Source organism: Sceloporus occidentalis, unplaced genomic scaffold (assembly GCF_023333645.1).
Source record: "Sceloporus occidentalis isolate IW3139 unplaced genomic scaffold, rSceOcc1.0.p SCAF_180, whole genome shotgun sequence".
NCBI classification, from domain to species: Eukaryota; Metazoa; Chordata; class Lepidosauria; order Squamata; family Phrynosomatidae; genus Sceloporus; species Sceloporus occidentalis.
In genome coordinates this window covers 181,534-205,323 of record NW_028317160.1, presented here as the reverse complement: position 1 = coordinate 205,323, position 23,790 = coordinate 181,534, and the positions used below count along the sequence as shown (strand labels likewise).

General features: G+C 41.5%; 1 protein-coding gene across 1 annotated transcript in view; it reads right to left on the bottom strand.

Moving 5' to 3' along the window:
* Positions 1 to 1,980: 1,980 nt before the first annotated feature.
* The window catches only part of LOC149278789 (chondroitin sulfate proteoglycan 4-like), a 38,547-nt gene continuing 16,737 nt past the window's right edge, over positions 1,981 to 23,790 (bottom strand). Inside the window, exons 3-11 of the mRNA XM_089501720.1 lie at positions 14,410 to 14,573; positions 10,382 to 13,939; positions 9,534 to 10,004; positions 8,942 to 9,118; positions 8,061 to 8,259; positions 7,177 to 7,308; positions 6,574 to 6,746; positions 4,741 to 4,924; positions 1,981 to 4,034 (exon numbers count right to left, since the gene is read on the bottom strand). Of these exons, the coding sequence (XP_089357846.1) occupies positions 1,981 to 4,034; positions 4,741 to 4,924; positions 6,574 to 6,746; positions 7,177 to 7,308; positions 8,061 to 8,259; positions 8,942 to 9,118; positions 9,534 to 10,004; positions 10,382 to 13,939; positions 14,410 to 14,573 (7,112 nt within the window). The remainder of the gene's footprint in view (positions 4,035 to 4,740; positions 4,925 to 6,573; positions 6,747 to 7,176; positions 7,309 to 8,060; positions 8,260 to 8,941; positions 9,119 to 9,533; positions 10,005 to 10,381; positions 13,940 to 14,409; positions 14,574 to 23,790) is intronic.

Below are 23,790 nucleotides of genomic sequence, written 5' to 3'. Positions count from 1 at the left end.
GATGTAGAAAGATTCAAATATGTAACAAATAACTATATTCTTTTAAAAATGATGCTAAATAACAAAATGCATTTATTTTATTTCCGGTGAGCATTTAATAGGATTAATGTCATTTTTCTCACGCCGCTCAGTGAGGGAAGGAGAGTATAAGGGAGGGAGTAGTGAGAGTGTATAAATGTTTGTGTGAGCATGGATGTGTAAATGATTGGGTGTGAGCATGAATGTGAGGGCTGCCAAATATAGGATATACTCAAGAAGCGCCCCTGCTGTATAGGTAAAAAATAAAAGCCTCAAAAACGTCTGATGCGATCATTACGTGTTCATTATGTTCCACAAACAGAAAACGGATCCCACGCTCTTCGTGTAACTATAACCTTTGGAATACATATTGCATATACTGGATCACAATAAATTTCTAATCTTTATAAAACTCTTCACAATTATTTGTGTTCCTTTGATTTAAAAAAGTCTCCTTTGAATGCATATTAAATTGTATACTCATTTATATCGTATTTTCATGCTACAATATTTATACTCAATTTTTTTAACACATTTTAATTGTTTTACATTGTAGACAACAATAATAATACATGAATAAATAAACTAAAGGCACTTAGATAGAATGCCCAGTATCACCATTTTGCTTTCTTCCTCTCCTGATGTTATTAGCCATAATCACAGGAATCGTACTGGCATAAAAAAAATTGTGAATCTTGGCTTTCCACATGGGTAGAAGCAGTGACATAATTTAGCCAGTTTAATAAAAGGCATTTCAATGCAACTAAAATGATGTCCAAAAATCTCGTTTTGCCTCTGGTAGTGTTTTTCGGGAGATGATACGAGCCCACTATAAAGTTAGGGGAGGTAATGCCCAGTTCCATATGTAGTATCGGTTTCCAACACGTTCTCAGGACCAACCAGAAGGATTAAAAAGTTAATTACCAAGTCAGCAGCGGGGGCGTTGCACTTAAAGCATGCGTCGGTTGTGCTAATTCCCACGACCCTTGCCAACTTCGAGATGATGTAATGTGTGTTAAGGAGTAAATTCAACAACCTTACCATATTATAGTATTATTAATATCAACAAACAAGGATTGAATCAGAAATCTCACCTGCAGTTATACCTCACAGGCCTTTGATTTCACAGAACATACATTTTAGAAGAACGGCCAGGTTTGTATAAAATAAAAATAAAAAAAATACTGTATTATATGCAAAAAAACTACCCAATATTTCCTTAAATATGCATAAGTCAGTAGGAAGAGGAAAGTGGTGAATGGTAAATAAAGGAGCTCCTTCTTGAGATAATTAGCTCATAATAATTCCATAGGAATTAGAAATGGAAAATGGGTTTCCCCTAGACAGAGAGAGTTCTCCAGGTGATCCAAGGAAGTGAAACTCTATAGCTCTCTCTTTCATAAGGAAACAAACGCTGGGGAAAGAACGTTATGTTATGCACATTGCGTGTAACAGGCAACAAAATACTGCTGGGCAGAAACGGGGATCATATTATCCACCTGAGTTAATTATTATCATGTAGGATAATATGGATTAATATAGTTATACTACTAACACTATATGACTAGGAGACCAGGAACTGGCCACCTCTCAACACAGATCAGCATTCACAAGAATCAATTGATCTGTGGCTTTCTTGGATATTTTGACACAATAAATGGAAATTGTTTGTATATTCTCACACACACATATATATCCTATACATAACCAGAGAATATAAAATTATGAGAATTAACATTACATTCCTTTGCAGTTTTAGATACAACTGCATGAGCTTACGTACCCTCATGGCCTTCAGATGCCAACAAGCGGTAGTTCAATTACATGGCAATGGCAGTGTGAATTAGCAATTCTCGGTTTTACCATACAAAACATATTCCTATAAAATAAATAAAGCTGAGCTTTCAGTAAATATAAAAATATAGCCATTTATAGAATACAAACTAGGTTGTCCCTCGTCCGCTACACCCAATACTGATTGGTTTTCAGCGTGGGGTTTGTTGTTCGACAGAGCTGCACCATTTCAGGATCCGTCTGCAACAAGGATTTCTGCTGAGCGTTGATGCCGAGAGAGGGATCAGACCTGGTTTGTACGTGTTCGTGTCTGGCTGCCAGTACAGGGCTTGAGCTGGATTCAGGCCCTTTCAGTAGAGGGGTTACTGTAACAGTTGGTACAGTTACACTTCTTTCGGTGTACGGACTGGGCATCTGAGGTACAACGCTGTATGAGTGGCTCCTTACATGCGGCTCTGACTTTTTTGCCTTCCGTTTCAGAATCACTAACCAAACAAAGAAAATGGCTGCAAGCACTAGGACAGCAAAAACCACAAGTGGAATAACTATGGGTAATGCACTACTGTTTTGACTTAGCTCTGATTTGGGGCTTCCAGCAACCGACTTAACCGTGGTCACCCTTACAGAAGGACTGGTGGTTTGAATTCCCACCGAAAGAAGATCTTCATCTTTCCAGTTTCCCCATCGATTCCGATTACCCAATCTCTGCACGCTCTTTACAGGAGCATCTGTGTAAGTACTATTTGGAAAGTAATTTGGGGTCTTTTTCTCGAAGGAAGCCGAAACGCTCAGCAACGCAGCAGTAGTAGTAGTAAAGAGAGGATCATCCACAGTCACAGCTTGGACAAGAACTGGATCATAAGGCACAACTGAATACAGGAGAGTTCCTAATGCAGGGGGGACATTATCTGCCTTAAGTAAAAAGGTAAAGGAATCATTCAAAGTTTCAACATCTGTTACATTGGCATTTACATCCAGGAGTACATGACCTGAACCAACATCACTCTGAGTGAACATATCAATATCTTCAAAAATGTGCTTTTGAGGACTTTTTCTACGCACAAGTCTCCCATAACCAGGAGCATCAAGTAAATGGAATTCTGGATCACTGTCTGTCAAATTGCCCAGCTCAGTTGCATCTAGGTCTCTTGTTGTTAAAATGTAACGTGTCCCAGATGGTATTTTGATCCCTGATGCCACACGCAGGAGAGGCACCACAGTGATGTTCAGCAACTGACCCGTGAGGTTCCTTTCTGAAGTAAAAACATCAAACTGAAAACTGTCTTGAGTTGCATTAAGGTTTTCGATACGGTAGATTAATTTTCCATTCTCTATGTCAGCTTGATCAAATTTGGCCACAGGTGCGTAGTCGATTAAGAGACTACCAAAAGTAGGAGCATGTACCACGTTATAAATGATCTTGGTGCTCTTTCCATCCGTTACAGCTGCTAAATGGGTATTTGTTATGGTCACAAAGGTTTGTCCTTGAGGAAGGATTGGATTTGTTTTGTTAACAAAGGTGATTGAAACAGGCGTCACTTCCAGATTAAAAAGTTTATACAATGGCTTGTGCTTGCCATCTGTCACACTAAAATAAAATACTCCAGAAGATGCGCTTCCATCTTGCACAAACCAGAGGCTACCACCGTTAATATCCGCTTGTGTAAAGTGATCGATGGAAGCATTCAAATTGTTGTGTTTTGCTAGAAAACCATTATTTGGGGGGCTTATAACTGTGTATTTGATATCCTCTGGAGGGTTATCCAAATCCTCAACATTTAGGTTGTCAGGTCCAATAGCCACAGTCTTGCCTTGCAGAATTTTTAAAGACGGTCTCTTTGTCTTTAGTTCCGGAGCCTGGTCATTCACTGCAATGATGGAGATATTAAACACCTCCTCCGCTACACCCACTTCTGGTTTTACTGCGGACTTGCTTTTCAGATTTAGCCATGTGGCAAAAGTAAAATTATCATTGAGTGATTCTGAACCATCGTGAACATACGTAATGCCAAATTTATTAATTATGTACTGTGAAAAGTTGGGTTTTTCCTTTGTAATGTTCCGATCTCCAACAATAATCACTCCATGACTGGGCATTCCAATCACCTGGTACCAGACTTCGTAGGAAGGACGCTGGGACTCTGGAAGCTTTGCTAAAAGGTTTGTTGCATCTAACTTTGACTTATCGATGAGGACTCTACCTCCTTCCTCCACCAGAGCACCTAACATGAAATAAAAGCATTTTATAGAGTTGACTATAGACCAAACCCCCCCCCAAAAAACACACCCCTCCACCAGAAGTATTTTTTTAATGATGGTTTAATGGCAGACACCACTCACCATGCAGAAGGAATAAACAATTAAACTTGTTATATAATTTGTATAGTGAAGGACCAACCTCATCTAGCTTCCCTTCCAGGAAGGGTTAAGCGGGTCCTCGTATAAAGTATAGTAAAAGAGGGATGGCTACTTTTTGGGTTAGCTAAACTGAAAAATGACCTAAGATGATGATCTTGTTTTGCAATAAGTAATAGTTTTAGGGTTATTTCTGTTAAATTTAATAGGGACTAGTCACAGCAGGGACATTTAGATATGTGGAATAATTAGCATAACAAATGATTACCTGCCATGAAGTCCCATTGATTAACCTCCTACCAAGGCTGTCAGAATTAATGAACAACCTAAATAACTGAATGCAGAGGAATAATCGTGAAGAAATTGGGAAAGGTCTCCTACAGTCTGTTCCCCGTGATCTGCTACCATCCACCCAAAGCACTGGCATGTAACGTGCCATCATCAGCTTGAAGGGACTGGACCGTGCAATGTTTCAGCAGTGAGCTGGTGGAGGGGGAACTGTTTCATTTAATGGAAATGTAATGCAAAAGAGAGGCACAAATGTAAACATAGCAATCATTGTATTTGCCTTACCTGTATTGGCTACAAGATGAGTCTGCCTGTTTGGATCGGTAGTATCATAGGATATTGTGACGTGGAACACATGCGGTGTCAGGGTGGCCGGTGGAGAGGAGGCAGTAAATGTAAATGAATCCTGCGTGCTCCAAATGAGAGACTGGCTATCTGTGTGACTGTAAATTAATATTCCTTCATCTACCTGAACGAAGAGAAGGACACGTCTTAATAACCTTTTCAACTGGGGCAGAAAAAGTGGACCCAGGGCCGGCCCGACAATGGAGCCGAGTGGGGCAACCGCTCCAGGCGGCACTTTTGAAGGGACGGCACTTTGCCGCCCCAAGCCCTTTTATTTTTTTAAAAGAGAAAGAGAGAGAAAGGGGCGCCGAGTGGTTTTTGCTTACCAAGCTGTCAGTACCCGCTCGGCGCCCCTCTCTCTCTCCTCTGCGGCGAGTCTTCCTGTTCGGTCTCGGTGCTGGCTTGTAATGCTGAGTGCTGGAAGATTTCTGGCGCTCAGCATTACAAGCCGGCACCGAGACCGAACAGGGAGACTCGCCGCAGGACAGCTGAAAGGTAAGTACAAGGGGGGGGCGGCAGGGACGGAGGGAGAGGAAGGGTAGATAATGGGGGGGGGGGGGCGGCATTTTGCCTTGGGCCGGCCCTGAGTGGACCTATTTACATTTAATACATGTATCGTATAAAGCACTTCGAAACACAGAAGTTGAAGTCAGACATTTGGCACATCTAGTCCGGCGGTTTTGACCTTAATCATTCCTTGGTCTGGTCTTAGATTCAGGATAGCATTAAGCCTACCTCATGCATGTGTAAACTCAAATAAGCTTTCCTCCTGTGCTTTAAAAAAATGTAACAAATGTTTCTATCACGTCTCCTCGCTCTCTTCTTTCCTTCCAGTTATACATATTAAGATCCTTTAGTCTTTCCTGATAATTTATGTCCTGCAAACTATTCACTGTCCCTGCTACTAACGCCTCTCGCTATACAACCCGGGACCCTGCTTACTTTTCCCAGCGGTTTATCGGATTGTCTGCTTACCTTTAAGTCGTCAGAAATAATGACTCCTCTTTTCCGTTGTCGCTGACAGCACAGCACCCACAATGCATTCCTTTACATTAAATACTTCTTATAAACATTTTATTTAACAGATATAATTCTGTGTATATTCTGTGTTTTAATCAAACCCAGCTGCTCCGATGTAATTTTACCATCGCTGCAAATAACAGGTAAAGGGTTCCCCCCGCAGTACATACGGTGTAACTATTTGTATTGAAGACCTTTGAAAGAATAAAACAAAAAAAAATATGGGAACTCAAATGGACCTACAAGGCTCAGTTCTACCAAAGTAAGCCAACAGTCTTACAAACAGATTTATGAGGAGACCGAGTATTTATGATGGCCAACAGATTCTGCAGCAAGGTACAATGCTTTCGTCAATTGACTAATGTACTTTCTTGCAGAATATAGCCTCGCTTAACAAGAGAAAACGTGAACTTGCCAAAAAATCTGGGACCAAACCCAACGATAGAGACATAATTGACACACCGAACCTGAGAATAGAAAGATATATATCGTAGTATTTGGGAAAAGAGGCGGATACGCTGTTAATTTAACTATGCCCCACGCAGGAGCCCTTGTTACAGGACAGACAGGAGATGGCCCTTTCTAAGTATGATAAAGGAAAAAAACATATGATTACTGATTTATCATCTAACCCAAATGAGATGAAGTTGACAAGCAGCGATCATTAAGCAAAATATAAAGTAAATGCAGCCGTCCTTGTGACAGCTTGAGTTCGCTGGCAGAGAAACATCATCTAACCCCCGACATACTAACCATTTCTTGGGTAAAGCTGGATACTTCCTCCTTTGCATTTCCAGCAATTAACTTTAAGATCTTTCCATGTTTTGGCGGACTTGCAATATTAAATGTTATGGTCCTGTTCCTCATCATCCCCTCATCATTACTTACGACTTTTAATACATCAGAAGTAATGGCCTTCTGTGTTCCTGAAATGATAATGTTTATGGTAATGTTTTCAGTATGTAAGAACCATGCGGGAAACCACAAGGTCAGCTGGAACCAAGTCAAGAAAGAAAATATGATCGACAAAATTAAAACATGTAAGGTAAATAAAGTCGGACGTACACAGCCGAGAACTTCACCATAAGCCTAATGTTTTAAACTGCAGTCTTGCCATATTCATGATAACAGCTTCACACAGGTCGGTTTAAAACAATATTCTCTAATGCAGTCAATGGAAAATAATAACAATGCCAGTTATTCATTTACAGAGGACCTATGTATTCAGCTACCGCAGGGTCTGTTTACCTATTTAAAGGTCTTCATGTCCAGCAGATATTAATTAGAACGTAGCATTTTGCCCCTCTGTTTGAATTTGGTTCTATAAAACTGCTAAGTGAATGCGGTTGAAATTACCTGGAAATACAGCCAGTCCTTGGTTAACTTCTAAACTGATAACGAGTGTCCTCGCGGTGATGCTAAAAATCTGTCGTGGTGCAAAATTCAACCCGTCGGTCACTTGGAAGTTGAAGCCCCCTGACATTGCTCCTGAAAAGAGTAATGGGAGTTACAAATATCTAATAACATAAATTAAACAATGGTTATTAGACAGCAAAAACATACTAACAAAAAATGTCAAGGCAAAATAGACAAAATGGACAGGTAAAGGCAAAAAATTACAGATTTTCTGTAAAACATTTTGAATATTGGTCATTGCTTGACCCAAAATACAGTAACTTTATTATATTGCCATCTTCTTATAGCCAATGTAACGCAACGGTTGACTGTCCTAACAAAATCATTATTTTGACATTTTGTCCATCTTGATTAGAATTCAGTTAGCAGACCAATATTAACCAACTGATGCCTTTAAATTTGACGCCTATGATTTGATAGCAAAGAAGAATATACGGTTACAAGCAAATGATTAGTTTTAGCTTGTTGCTCAAGCGAGACTGGAATTTTGGAGTCAAGTAGGAATTTTCCGCTTTTTGAGGCAGAATTACAAATCGGTTCCATGTAGAGTTTTTGTCTTCTCCTGGAAACGTACACTTCAAGCTTAAAATCGGGTCAAGTTGCCAAGTGCTAAACGATCCTTAAACTGAGAACACCGTCCAAATCTTATTTTTTTCCTTCAGCATTTTGAGAAAACTGAAATTTCCCATTCTTGTTCGTCCATTTAACAGTCAGCCACCAAGGTACTCCTAAGGGTTATTTAAAGAAAGGAACAAAACAACACAATTGCCGTTCTAAAGATAAATGGAAATAATGTTAAAGAAAACCCCACACACATTGCTCACCGTTATGCACAAATACGAGAAGCCCTTCGTTTATGTGTTCCTGCGTGAAATTAAGGATGCTTTTATTAGGATCAGACTTGAGTGCCAGGTGGCCGTTGCTTGGTGGAGTAACGGAGTACAGAAGGCCAGCGGGGGAAGAGTCCTGATCTTCAGCAGAGAGATCTTCAGGAGTAACCTCTGTGACAGAGCCGACCCAAACCTAAAGAATATTAGCAGGGAAGGAGCATAGATTGTATAATAGAACATACAAAGCAAACGTGAAAAGGCCTATAATATGCCTATTATGTACTGTAGGTATACGCAACTGTAATTCAGAACATGTGGAAACATTACGGCAACGGACAAAACATGCAGACTATAATTCACACTGGGTGTTTCTAGTGACGCCCTGGATCTCCAGATTACTAGCATGTTACGGATAAATAACACTGTTGGGTTTATTCACTACAGGGGAGTTGCAGTTTGAATTCCCTCATTTGACTATTCATTATAAAGGGCCAACACTTTCAGGTTTCTCCAGCCACAAGGACTGAGCTGGTCTTGGATAACACATCATTCCGCCTGACGAGGATTCTTTGAAGATTTTGTACTGATTTACACACGCATTATACAGGGCCGCAACGTTCTTCCTGCAGCAGAAGCTCACTGGTGTTGGTCCTCTATAATGTATAGCTGAGTAAAGAAGTTGGAATCACAACTCTTCTGCACACTCCCCCATTTGTGAGTATACCCCAATATGTGGGTATGCATATTACTTACCATTGGACCAACATTGTATTACCAGTTAGAAAAACTGTAGCCTATATCATGATAAGCTAATACACATAAAATAATGGCTTCCCAGACTTTATAGCAAGAAGAAGAAAAACTAAACAACTTACCCGAAAAATCCTGTTGACTGTTATTACAGGGATCTCGTCATTTACTGGTACAACGGATACGTAGACGGATTGCAGAAGACTTTGCTTAGAAAGCTCTGTGTTATTCACAATAATGGAAAAATGATCAAGCAAAGTTTCACTGTCATCGTGAACATAGTAAATCAACTCCTGTTCAACCTGGGAAGAAATAATATTTGTAGCATTTAAAATGTGTTTTAAACTGTTAAGCTTGATGTGCAGGATTTGTACATATAGAGGCTCATGGCTTTCCAGAATGCTCATCAGTTTCATAGTCACTGACCTTAGGAGCCAAACTTGGGTAAAAATCCACATAGCTCTGATTACCTGATAGAACAGGAGCCAAGGACAGAAGACTACAGACATGAAGGTGCCTGGGGCAGGTAGCTAAATGTAAATATATTTTCTACTCATCCTTCACTAAATGTAATAAATCTTAATCTAAAAATGTCCGCATCTCCTTTACAATCTCCAGCGGTTTTATGTTACGTAGTGTGGTGGCTACGAGTTTCGGAACTGAATGCTGAATACAGCCCTGCGTGAATTGAATAAAGTAATCGAACATTCATAATACCTGTTTTGTGTTAAATTTCGAGAGCTTTGTTCCAGGAAATCTCGTGTTTTCAATATAGCCATGTTTTGGGAGATCGATCAAGACAAACTCTGATAGAAGACCTGCAAAATGCTTATTGGGGATGCTTAGCTCCTCCGGTGTCAGTGCTTTGGAAGCTCCTTCCTTCACAGTAATGTTCTGTATTTCCAGAGGAATGAGGATAGGAATGATATCCACGTGCATTGTAATCCCACCAATCGCTCGCACACCATTGGTTGCTTCCATTTCAAAGCTATCCTGAAGCTGACCAGACTCGCTCTGTACATACTGAATATTTCCATTGTTAACATCCTTCTGCGTAAACATCACTAGAGAAACGGGTTCCATACTCAAATAACCTTCATAGGATTCAAATTTGCGTATGTAGCCGTAGGAAGGGCGGGTAAGTACAGTGAAAAGTATTTCATCAGGCGAGTTATCTTCATGAATAACCTATAAAAACAAAAATAAAACATGTTCAATTGCATGACATAATTGTGATATCCGCAATCCAACCTAGCTAGAAAAATAGAATTTGACCATTCGGCCCATCTAGCCCATTTATCCTGATTTATAGACTCAAACCTAAAACAGTCTTTGCTGTTATCTTATATTCAGTGGTAGTCGTATGCTTGATCCGTAAAATTTAAAGTTTAAATTCCCTTACAGTATTAACCAATTCTTCTGGGACGCTCTGTCGGGGGGGTTTGAGAGACCATTAACTTTTACAAGACAATATAAATATTGCTGTTTAGGAACTTCTTACATTGTAATAATTCATTATTTACACCAGTGGCAGAAACTTTAGAAAACGTGTTGCATATACTCACTTGTAACTTTTCTTTGTCAATTTTTACTGGTCTTCCTTCTTCTACTACGAGGCTGTTTAAACGCAGCAGTGTTGGTGGCTGCTGATGGCTTTCTAAGTATATACGGACTTTAATCTCAACATTCAACGTTACATCCTTGACTTTTACAGTCACGTTAAAGGTGTCCATGAGATTATTGCTGTCATCGTGTTTATAGACCACATAACCCAATTTTAGATCCTGGTGGGTAAAGAATGGAGTGTCCATGTTTTTCCCAATGATTTTTCCATGTGTTGGGGGTAAAGTTATATCATACACAATCTGCTCATCACCTGTAAGGTACAGATTTGTCACAATACTAATATTGGCCGTCGTCAAGGTCTTCTCCTTCCCTTTCTGCACCAAGACACCAGTATTGTTTACAATTTTAACAAAGGGTTCAGATGCGCTAACTTCCAGGAGTGATGACGTGTAATGTTTTCCATCAGTTACAAACAGAACAAAGCGTCCATAATCACTACCGCGGTGCAGAAAAAGAACTTGTTTCTTCTCCATGTCTCCCTGAGTAAACTGGTAAAGCTTTTTAGATGTATCATTTGCAGATACCAGGTCTCCGTTAGGAATCCCTCGTCTTGTATACAGTAGCTCCTGATCATTAAAATCTGTATCTGGGTCATGATAACACAAATCTTCCAAAGTTAATAGTCTCTGACTATTTCGAGCCACGTGAAAGAGTTTATCAACCACGCGTACGGGTTTCTCATCATTCTTCAATTCGATAGACATGTTAAAGACAAATTCCGTCTGGATGGGTACCGTATCGTCATCAAGATTTACCTGCCCAGGCTCTATAGACGAAGCAACAACTGTGAAGGTGTCAAAGGTTGTTTCAGAGTCATCATGGACATACATAAGGCGTTCGCTTAAGATATCTTGGTTAGAAAAGGCTGTGATGTTATCGTTGCTTAGTTGGGAGTTGGAGAAATTAATCAGTTTCAGCCTGCCATGTTGAGGGCTTTTTAAAACCTTGTATTTGAAGGTTTTATTATTCATTGTTTGCACAAAAAGCTCATCTTTCGTTAAAAGCTTTGCATCCCCTTCCGCCAACAACAAACCTTTGTTTGTCAAAATAACAGTGTTTAGGTCAGCTTTAAGGTAGATTATAAAATTGTGGTGTTTTGACTCTGCGTGCTTGGTAAACAATGCAAAACTAAAGGAATCATCTGAATCTTCATGAGCTTGGTCAATCAGTTGATATTCAACCTTACCTTGTTCAATATCTGCTTGGGTGAACATGGCATTTTTCTTTAGAACCTTATTTTCCAGAAGTATTTTTCCTTTTTTGGGCATTGAAAGTAATTTGAAATATATTTCTTCTTCTAGTATTCTGATTCCCTCTGTTGCAAAAAATAAGTTCTCTGGACCAAGAGTTGTATTCTTTGTACTTTCAACAGTTAATGGAACATTTTTGAGCAACTTATACTTAAGCCACCTCACACGAATAGGAAACAGAAATTCTTCACTTGACTTATTTGCTATGGTAACTTTAAATTTAAAGTATTCTTTTACATCAGCTTCTTGGACTTCTTTGTAAGAGCTAAGGTATCGCACCCGCTCACGATCCATAGAACGCTGTGTGAATGTGGTGGTGGGCTTCCATTCACTTCCCGAGCTCCTTCTCTGTATCTGACCATACTTTGGCATTTCAGTTATATCATACCTAATATCGATGTCTTGGCTTCCAGCATTAGTTTCTACTGCCAAGTTGCTTATCAGTATTAGTGAGCTTTCTCCCTGAATTACCTCAACTCCAGTATTATTTACTACTTTATATTCGAGAGGTACAGCCAGAATTCTGAGTACCACCGTGTTGCTCACTTTGTCACCATCAACAACTCTAAGTGCGAGCCTAGAGTTTGTGAGCCCATGGTGGGCATAAAAAACATTTCCTTCAAGTAAATCTGAATAGGAAAATGTTGTTATTGGCTCTCCAGGTTTTTTAATGTTTTCCAAATATCCAGCATTGACATTAAGATTTCCAAGCAGCACCAAATTTAGATTCTGTGGTCCCGTATCTACATCCGAAACCTTTATAAGATTACCGGTGAGGGGCTTCTTAGAGTTTTCCAGTAAGACAAAGAGATTGCCTTCTGGGAGACTAAGCTCAGGTGCATCATTTGTTGGAGTGATGGCTATACTAAAAACATGTACCTCTGAGCCTTGTAGATATGACGGCATTTCATTCTTACTAGTGGTGGTAATTGAAAAACTAAAATGGTCTGCGGTCTCCTCAGACCCATCATGGAGGTAAGTTATTCTCCCGTGCCACAAATCTAACATCGTGAACATATCTTTCTCTTGTTGAGACAGGACTTCTATCTTCAACAGGCCATGCTGGGGATGCTCCACTACATGAAATGAGACTTGTGACTGTCGGAGTCCCAGCTTTTTAAAATCCAAATTGAGTTTGATATGTTTAGATTGAAGGGCAGCTCTGCCTCCTTCCGGGACAATTAATTTACTTAGAATTAGGAAGCTATCCTTGATATTTTGTTGGACTACTGAAGAACTAGGATTTAAAGCAGCAGTTGGGGCAGTAGTTGTAAAATGTGTTGTTTTAGTTTCTAAGACTGGAAGAGAACTTGGCGGTATTTCAGTTTTGCAACCAGGAGAGATATCCTTGGTAGCCAGTACATGTTTTAATCCATATTTCACTGAGTTAAGTTTAATGGTTTTCACACAGCCTTTAAACGAACCCCCTTTTGCATGCTTCCCAGAGACTGCAGATAGACCTAAGCTTATAACATGAGGACGTGATGCATCATCTACGCCCCCGATATACAGCGGTCCATTGAGCTGTAGAGCTTTTATGGGAGACGCAAGCAAAACCTTTGCAGATTTGTCATCAACAGTCAGATGCATGTGCCTATCTGTGATTTTCAGCCTAATAGAATGCCACTTGTTTTCTATAATACGACTGACAGAAGACAATTGGATTCTATCTTTTCCTTTTCCAGTATGAGCTTTTACTTGCCAGTCTTGTACTTCCACGGAGACAAAATATCCATTTTTTCCAGATTGGTATAGGAGCAAACCTCTTCCCGCGGAGGCTTGTAAAAGACATTCCCAGATTCCTCCTTCAGAAACATTCCAAGTAGGGAGGGCTATGTAGGATTTAGAGCTGAATAAGTTAATGGGGTCTTCTTCACTTACAAAAAACTCATCGCTGCATCCTAGAGATACTTCATGAATGCTTTTGAGGCCAGGGTATGGTCTCAGGGAAGAAAGTAACTGGTGTCCATTGAATATAACATCATCCATGCATCCTCTGAAGTAACCATGGACTTTTTTTGTATATGGCGCATTGAGCTGACCGAGTCCACCGATATAAACACCACGCTGCACATCAAGTTGGTATGATCCAGTAATAGGAACATTAGTTCTAAAGCGTTCATCAACACTAAGAGCCATGTCTGTATTTTCCTGATTTAACACTATGAAGTGCCAATCCAAGTCATCCAGACGAGGTCCCTGGTCAAGGACAATAAAGTGTTCTTCTCCCCCAAAGTTAATTTTTACCTTTAAAAAAAAAAAATAAAAAAAAAATTAAACAAATAATACTACAGAAGGTAACAATTTAATTTAATGGCAAAGACTGTATACAGCCATTTAAAAAGAAAAAAGTAGATTACATTAAATCGTAAAGAAAATGAAAAAATAAAAAATAGTGCTAGAAAAGAAGCGCATACAGAAAAATGCTGTAAACTGGGATAAAAAAGGGGGAAAGCAAGAAAAAATGGATTATGATAAATTAAGAGGTTTGCTGTAGCTTGGGATGCTTGTAATTAGCACACCATCCGATTCATTTTATAACGACATGATATATATAGCAGGCATATGACAATCTTTTTGTGTTCCCTTCATCATGGACTGTCTCTTTGTTATGCGTGGTTGAGTTGGGAATGCAATCATTATGTGTTATATATAATAAAAAAAAAAAGTGTGAAATGCAAGTTTTCTTGGGAAATGCAATTTAATTAATAATTTACCTGAATACGTCCCGAATGTAGCTGAACCAAGCTGTAGTCATTTTTACCAGCTGCAAGGAACAGTAATCCATTTGGCTTGCTTGTTCTAAAACGAAGCTGAAGTGAAAACGTGGTGAAGGATTCCTCTATTTTTTGTTCAATATAGCTTTCGCCATAAAACGAGGCTGAAAAAAAGAAAAAAAAATTATATATAAAGAACTGTAAACAAATAAATCAACATAACTTGGAGCATAATAGGTATGTTACACATTATTAAATGCTATGTACCAAAGAATATGTACATTCCAGAATAGACTTGTGCGAACTACAGAAGTTCTGAAAATTCGTCAGCCATTCGCCTCCACGTGTAGCCGCCGCCATAACAAGCCATTGTGGTGCCATTACTAGCTGTTTTGGCGCTCGTTGATGAGGTAAAGACTGTGTGTGTAGGAGGGTTCAGATCAATGACTGAGAAGCAGAAGCCAAAACAACGGGTGGTGGTCTCATTGATGGAAACGGCTGTGGGAGTTTTTCCTTTTTTTTCCACTCTGGCCAATCAGTATTTACAGGGGAGGGGCCAAGAATTAGATATATAAGTGTGCTGACACTATTTTAACTCATCAGTAGCTGCAGTTACAGACTGATGGGAGTTGGAGTGTGACACAGTGACAGTAAGGTTAGCAGAGGCTGAGATTGATGCTCATTACTCATATACAATACTGCACGTTAATGAATAGCTTATTTTACTGCAGAAAATGTCCTGTTGCGGGTGGATTGGAGAAGTGATTCCTGTATTACAGCGACTGCAGCAGACATTTCCCCTGTTTCTGAGTAGAGTTTAGTTGATTGGGACAGCTGGCCACTTATACTACCAGCCAAACCTGTAATTTGTGGACGAGTTAATGTGTATCATCTTTCTATGATATCATCTATTAGTCTTTATTGATAAATATTGGTGACAATATAATATGCATTATATATAATATTGATGAAATTCAGTCCTGCTAAACGGGTCTGCATGTGCCTATCATCTGCCAGTGTCTGCCTGCCCAGGCCCAGTTCCCTACTACTACTACTACTTCACCTCTTTGAACATTTTTATTCTGGGGAAACCTTTTTTTTAAAAAAAAACATTCTATAATGAAATGAGCCCAGAAGGTGTCAGGGATCTCCTCCTTTGGGAAGGCCCCCGAATGTCATTCCGAATAAAAAAAAAGGCCCCAAAATGTCATCCGAGCCGAACACCCGGGAAGCAATATTCATTGACTGAAAACGAATGCATCAAAAGCTAAACGCTGTGCATTCCAGAACCATGACGCAAAGCTCTTACATGTAAAACATGGCTACGGAGGCAAAAAAAAAAAATCAAATGTAACACTTCATAATATTATTTGTTGGATGCTCAGTGAATAATCGGGAGGCTCGTGCCCAGCACCCCCAACACCTTCCCAGCATAGCACATACTGCTGGCCGCACTCCCTCTGCCCTAGCACACTGACTGTGTCAGAGCTCAACAAGATGATGTCATTTCCCAGTGTTCAGAGGCAAGCAGTGTGCAGGCAGTGGAAGAGGTGTCTGTAAGTATGTTATTAATTTCTGTAAATATGTTGTGTGTGTATACGAGTAAGTTACTGCGTGTGTAAATATGTTAGTATGTGTGCTAATATGTGTCTGCGCGTATGTTACTGTAAGTCTGGTAGTATGCACGTTAGTAACACACGAAAAAACTGGTTCCTACATTTTTAAATCAAATTTGTCAACCTGCGATGTATACAATTCCAAAAGTGTTACTTAAGGTAACATTTAATTAAACACAAGGCGAGGTTAGGTTGTAATTTCAGCACATTTCTTGAAAATGTGGCCGTTTGGCAGGTAGACACTCGAACGCATTCCTTTGGTTTTATGCGTCTGAAGTACTTTCAAATTACAATACAGACATCAAAGCTGTGCTTCAGCCAGCCGGCATATTATTTTCTACTTTGTGGGATATTTCAGCATCAAAGAATGTTAGTGGAATTCTTCATAAATGAGATTAGAGCATCAGCACTGGGACAAATCGTGGAGAATGAGAAGATTTCTCCATTGGCTTACTGGTTATGGCATCTTGTTTATAATGAGAAGAGACTGGGGTAGGTACGTCTGAAGAACAGTCAATGTCTGATATATATTTTGGCAACAGGCAACCTTGCAGGTGTGACACACAACAATTGGGATATACCGTACGGTTTATTCTATGTCGTAAAATAAAATACTCCTGATGCCGTCGGCCTAAAGAAAGCTTTTACAGAACCTGCACATGGGCAACTCGTAAATGCACACTAACACCATGCCCGTGAACGCTCCTGAGGATGACTGGCGTTAAACATCCATGAGGTGTTGGACAAGTAACCCAGAGGATGGACTTCTGGAATTTGGTTCAAATAATACATGAGGCAATACAAGCAATTTTATTGTAGACTGCATGTGGTTGGGACAATACACTTTTATTAAAGCAGCTATGTAGTGGTCGACTATAGCTGGCACAACAGATTCATATATTTTCCCTACATTGTTTCATTTTGTGGACTTTTGATTTGATTCTAAATATGTATAAGATTGTAACATCCTATATATGTTGACACATACATATCATCACGAAGATGAGTATCACGCTCAATAATGTCACAAATCTGCCTACAAAATACAGGTGAAACGATGAAGTATCTCACGCTGCCCACATTATGTGAGTGAATGAATTATGTCACAGGGTTCTGCGTAGTGAACATGTGGGCTCTGGACACCAGAAGATGCACTCATGATAACTGGGAAACTGGCTGGGTCAGCTGGGAAATACACCCTATTGCGGTGACTGTTGGGGCAAATGCAGAACCCACTGTAGCTAGGATAAAATAAATGCTAGCTGTAACATAGGGCAATTCTTTGTGCTCTAGTGATTAAGGATTCTAATTCCTATATACGGGCTCTTGAATGTCTGCTTTATAGTTAGAAGAAGTGGCATGATATAGGTTCTGCTCCACAGACAAAAAAACCCAAATCTAATCGAATCTAACATCTCTACTGTTTTATTAATTTCAGTAATAACATCAAACACAAAGTTTTAATCAGTGCCTGCTTTGTGCCACAGGGCAATTAAGAATTTCTGGCCAAAACGATGAATGAGAAAAAAAAGAATACTTTTTAGGAAGAGATTGTGCATTAAATGATGCTGGGAACGATGTTTCTAATGTAACCATTAGTTATAAAACTGTTAAATTCAGGAGCCTAGGTGGAACAGCACCTTTATCCTGGATGAAAGACATATTGTATTTTCCTGACGTTCATTCTATTGTTTACAATCAGTTTCTGTAAAATTTTTGCAAGGCTTTTTAATACTAGAGAATAAAATGTAGTTAATGAGACTTCCTGAACTCCTGCAAAATCAAAGAGTAGTAAAGCAAACAGATCATATCCACAAGTATTCCGGAATTCCAGGCACCGCATGCTCAAACTCGCTCCAAAACAAGCCCTTCTACCACGAGAGAGGGCAAGGATTACTGTGACTAGCAGAATATTCAGGATCTCTCCAACAATCAAAAAGCCAGCCATGAATGGCGAATACCAAGGCAGTGCTTCTATGCCCAGTCTTTAGCACATCAATACACAAAAAGCATGAATTCAGCGCATTCCCAGCGAATACCAGAAAAACAAACAGAAAAACAAACAGGGAGAGAAAATATTGGGAAAAAGAGGGCAGAGTGGGGTAAATCGAGAGGGGGCAGGGAAGAGGATTTTATAAGTGGAAATATGTGGATGGACTCTCTCCAGGGATCAGCGGGATGTCAGATGTGCGTCAGGACCGAAGAAATCTCATTGACTGAAATACATATTATATGGAGCCAACCGAGCTCTTTCTGCAGTAGAAACCACAACTTTCTTACAAACTCTCCAACTATAGTGAATAGATCACCTTTGCCATGGATAGAGAAAAGCTTTGTTTTTGTGTTGTTTTTTTTTTTTATTATGTTTTTCAGAGGAATTAATAAAGCAGCAGATCGGCTTGTTGATGGAGATGTAAGAAGAGCGAGTCAATGAAGGTTTGGATGAATTATATTTCCTAAGGGCTCGTGCTCCAGCTCCGAGATCCAGGCAACGGGGGGGGGCTCATCTCTGGCTTGTACTCGTCGGGGCACCTATCTCTATGTGGAATGGCACCATTTAGGGAATCATTTACTAGTGGTGGTTTTCCTTCCCAAGACAATTGCTATTGGCATGTTTATGAAGTACTAGTAGCCCAACAAACGAGCATTTCCATATATCAACAATATATCAATAATTATGAAGAATGCGCTGCACTAAACTTCGTGAAACTGCAACAAAGGCATTGCAGGGGCTCATTACCCACTAACTGAGCAAAAAGCTTCAACTAACGACACAATCAGTATCTCGAAGTTTGTTATACATTTTGCTAGTAAAATATAAACGAAGTTGAAATTCCTCAAAAAAGCAGACTTTGCCCACTCACTCTGTGGATAATATTACTCCGCAATCCATACCTCCCCTCTCCGCCACGATACTATACCCGCTCGCTCATCAATCCCGTCAGATTCTCCCCACACCCATTAATGACACTGCATTGTCAGCCCGTACATGTATGGGCTTTGTCATGAAGGGGTTAATACCATACCCTTAACACACACCTTCAATCATTCTAATACCTGCAGGCGACCTCATACAGACAACCTAGCAGTCATACCCAGTGCAGAAAGGGTTAAGTTGTTTTTGTGTGGATGGGGAGGAAGAACTAAACCCTCTCTGTATATTTATGGATAGTAAAGGGGCATCAGCTGTTGGTTTTAGCGACATCTGTTTCCTAAATTCGCACAGCCGTCTTTTTTTATGTTTTGCGGACGGCTGTAAAGTGCAAAGCGCAATAACAGCAGGCAGCGTAGAGTTAAAGAAACAAAATTACCTAAAATCACTCAAAGTTACGTGGTAAAAAAAAAGTCACTTCACCTTTAAAATAAACGCAAGATTTCTTTATTTACAAGACATTATTATTCTTTTATATAACCGAATTTCGGTATAACTATAACCTCTCCTACGGGTTTGTTGTCCTTTTTCTAGTTACAGAAGGGGTAACAATTTCAAAGTTTATTTATTTATTGGAATTTTTCAGAATTATGTATTAAAATTATTTTGAAATCATGAAATAAACTTGCGTGGCAGATTTAGCCATACTGCGCCTAATACTGAACATAACTGCATGCAGGTGAATGCGGCATTAGCTCAGGGGGAATGAGCAGGTCCTGGGAGTGATGGGAGTTATCGTTCTCATGTAAGCGGAGGGACACAGCTGGCAGGACAGCAGTAGCACCCAAAATATATTAAATAGACACATTCTGGTGCAAATCGGAGCAACCAAGAGCGTCGTGTTGGTTGTCATGGTGACTGCACCAGTCTTCATACATAACCCCGATGTATTAGTTACCCCCACCCCCCTCCCGTAACCCGGAGCTTCCCGCACTCCGTTAAATCACATTCCCCCAGCAGGGTGATCAGAGGGCACACGTTGCAGTACGAAGCCTGTTATACGGGGTAAGGTGAGGGCGGAGCTGCCCGTCCGGGAGAGACAGCACTTGCCCCTTGCTGGGAGTGAGTAGGGGCTGCACACAAACTCCTTACCTGCCCGGGTCTGCAGGCGGCTGCTGGAGAGAACAACTCCCAATACAAGCACACCGGCGGCGACACCGAAGCCCATACTGCGGGGGGTTCCAGAGGCCGCCTCACCGACCGCTGCCCCGCTGATTTCCTAGCTCCATTGCCCTCTAGGACTCTCTGCCCCCAGCCGGCAGTCTGCACCAGCTCTGGGAGCACGCACGGCGCCGTGACGTCATCGCCCCTGTGCCTGCGGGGGGCAAAGGGCTGAGCCGTGAGGGCTGCCTGCGGAGGGAATTCCGACAGAACCACCGCCGCCGGTCCTCTGCCTCTTTCTTTCGTGAGATTTATTTTAAATTCGAAGATTGTATCTTTCCAGTAATAAAAACAATATTTTTTGACAATTAGTATTTACCTGCCTCGATCCCCTGTCACGCGTTAAACATAGAAGCCGGTCTCTGTAGGCGATCTCTGGGCCACTTAACATGTTAAAGAATCCTCTGAGCGTGAAATCATTGCGACCTACTGGATTGTAACACTTGGGCGCCCTGAATAAATGATACGCTGTACCCATATGTATAGTCACAGCACTTTCTAGCGTATATGTATGTGAATATGATTTAGCGATATTGCGTCTTTCATTTGACGTATATATATATATGTATACACACTGTATATATATATATACCGTATTGGCTCGGATATAGGCCGCCCCCGTATATAGGCCGCACCCAAAAAGTTTTTTTAATAGACATGCTGCCACTCTGCCCCCCCCCCGAGATATGCTGCCACTCTGTCCCCCCCCCCCCGAGATATGCTGCCACTCTGTCCCCCCCCCGAGATATGCTGCCACTCTGCCCCCCCCCGTGATATGCTGGCACTGTCCTCCCCCCCTGAGATATGCTGCCACTGTCCTCCCCCCCTGAGATATGCTGCCACTGTCCCCCCCCCGAGATATGCTGCCACTCTGTCCTCCCCCCCCCGAGATATGCTGCCACTCTGTCCCCCCCCGAGATATGCTGCCACTCTGTCCTCCCCCCCCCCGAGATATGCTGCCACTCTGTCCCCCCCCGAGATATGCTGCCACTCTGCCCCCCCCCGTGATATGCTGGCACTGTCCTCCCCCCCTGAGATATGCTGCCACTGTCCTCCCCCCCTGAGATATGCTGCCACTGTCCCCCCCCCCGAGATATGCTGCCACTGTCGTCCCCCCGAGATATGCTGCCACGCTGAGTGCCGGCACCGGAAGTTGTATACGCGTATTGCGTAGATGTCCCCCGCCTGCCCCGCAAGACACCCGGGAGTCTGCTCTGGTAAGTCTTGGGGGCAGAGGTAAAACGCATCGTGCGGACGGTCACCGGCAGCAGCGATGCGCGTAAAGAACCTCCGCTGCCGGCACGTATGCACGATGCGCTTTAACAATCTCCCTTGCCGGGACTCCCCCCGTGGGAAGTGCTGGCAGAGGAGGCTGTCTGAGCGTATCGGAGAGTAGGACGCAGGTCCCCTGCACCGCTGCGGGGGATCTGTATCCTAACCCTAGACCCCGAATATAGGCCGCACCCCCACTTTAAAGACTTAAAGGGGGGGGGGGAGTGCGGCATATATTCGAGCCAATACGGTATATATATACACACTGTATATATATATATATATATATATATATATATATATATATATATATGAATATGAAACCCTTTCTGGAATGCATCTTTTTTTCTTTCGTTATCAAAACTCTGAAGGTAGAATGAAGATAAGAAAATGATCTGCAGCGACTGCGAGAGAAAGGAATGCCCTGCTCCGAGTAACCGCGCACATCCCACGAAGCGGCCACGGCTGATGAGGCGATATGACAGCACAGTATGCTGGACATAAACCAGATCTTTCAGTTATTTAGTTCAACTTAAACATCCCCGGAACCCAGCGTGTTATTCGCACTGCTGTAAGCGGACAGAGTTATCATGAGGTTTCTGTTTGATCTCTTTGAACGCGGGCGTCTCGTGCTTTATCTCCTGCATTTCTCTGTGAAAGTACCGCAGGATCCATGTTTCATGGACAGAGAAGAAGGAGGAGGACTAAGGGGTATTTAGACGGGATGATAGGGGTGGATCAAGAACGCAAGGGAGCAACACTGGTAGAAGGACCATCATGTATCATGTGTGTGTATATATATATATATATATAGTTCTACCATCAGTGCCGTATTTACCAGCCACCCCCTCTGCGGCTGCCATCCTCACTGCTGAGCGCCTGGATAGTATTTATTATATGGCACTATCATCTTCCGCAGCTCTGTACATTGGGTAAAAGGACATGAAAAGTAGTATATAACAGTTTACACAGAAAGAAAAGATGAAGAGTTAATCCAGATATGGCGTCATCTTCTGCGATATGCACCTAACCTCCCTCTTCATTCCTCTCATGATCTGCGTCTCTCTTCTGCCATCATTACCTCTTCCTGCTCCCGCATTCAGGATTTTACCCGCGCTGCACCCCTGTGGAATTCGCTTCCCCGTCCCTTCAGACCATTAGACTTTCTCCCTTGTGGGCTGCTTTCAATAGCTCTCTGAAAACCCACCTTTTTCGAGAAACGTAAAAACGTCCTTCCTAACACTCCCAGCCGGCATTATAATCAAGCCATCTGAACGATCAACAACTTCAACAGATAATCCAGACCTTATCAACTCATCCCTATCCAAGCCGTCCTCTCCTACTGTTTGACTTCTCCATCAACCACCGACTAGATTGTAAGCTCACAAGAGCAGGGCCCTCTTCTCCTTTTGTACCAGTTTGTTATTGTGAATTATGCCAATGATTGTAACATCGCTACAAAATCTGCTGATGCCATATAAATAAATGTAATGTAATGCATCCTGGCACAGCACTTCATAGTGTGAATGGACCATTGAGCAAAGGCACAGAAGAGGGGCAGATGATCTGCTGCCCAAGGTCAGAAAAGGTCACTGTCCATCAGGCAGGGCGTAATAACGATGGTCGCAGGGGTCACAACTGTGACTGGGCCTGCCACTCTAGGGGCCACTTATCCGCTATATGTGAGTAATATCTGCAGCTAGCAGCATAGAGAGTGTAGAGATCATCTGACATGACAAGCTGTCGGAGGCAGAGATGGCACTGGCAAGCTATTTGAGGCAAAGCTGGTACTGTGAAGCATGTTGTTTGGTGAAGTTGGGGGGGCCCAGGGGCAATCTTTATACCAGGGCCCTGTGGTTTCTAGTTACGCCCCTGGCTGTAACCTATAGATTGTATGTATGTATGTTAACTGTAAGCCTACTGTATTATCAGCAATAAGCAGCATCAATAAGTGAATAATAACTTGCTGAGGAAGAATAATCATGGAGATCTCTGCCTTTAGCAACGTTTCCATCTGAAACAGTCTATGTGCAAAACCGCTAGCGAGGCTTCATTGTAAAAAGTAACATTTGTATAGAGACAGAAAAAGACCTCAGCCTGTAGGGTCAGTTTCAGACTCTTGACTAGGCCCTTAGCCACCAAGAACCAGGGTCCAAGTAAAAGGAAAAATAGTTTAGAAGTGGTCCTTCAGACCTGGATCAGTGCGGTCCATGTCGGAAGGACTCTTTCAAAACAATTGCGAATTGTTATGAGGAGACAGGAACAAGGGGTCGCAGGGGTTGCACGGGGCCCCCATCACAGCTATGGCTGCGGTAATTACACCAGTGAGTTAGAGTATATATCCCACCAATACAACTACATTCACCTATAACACCATCTCCCCCTATATCTCTTCCTTAG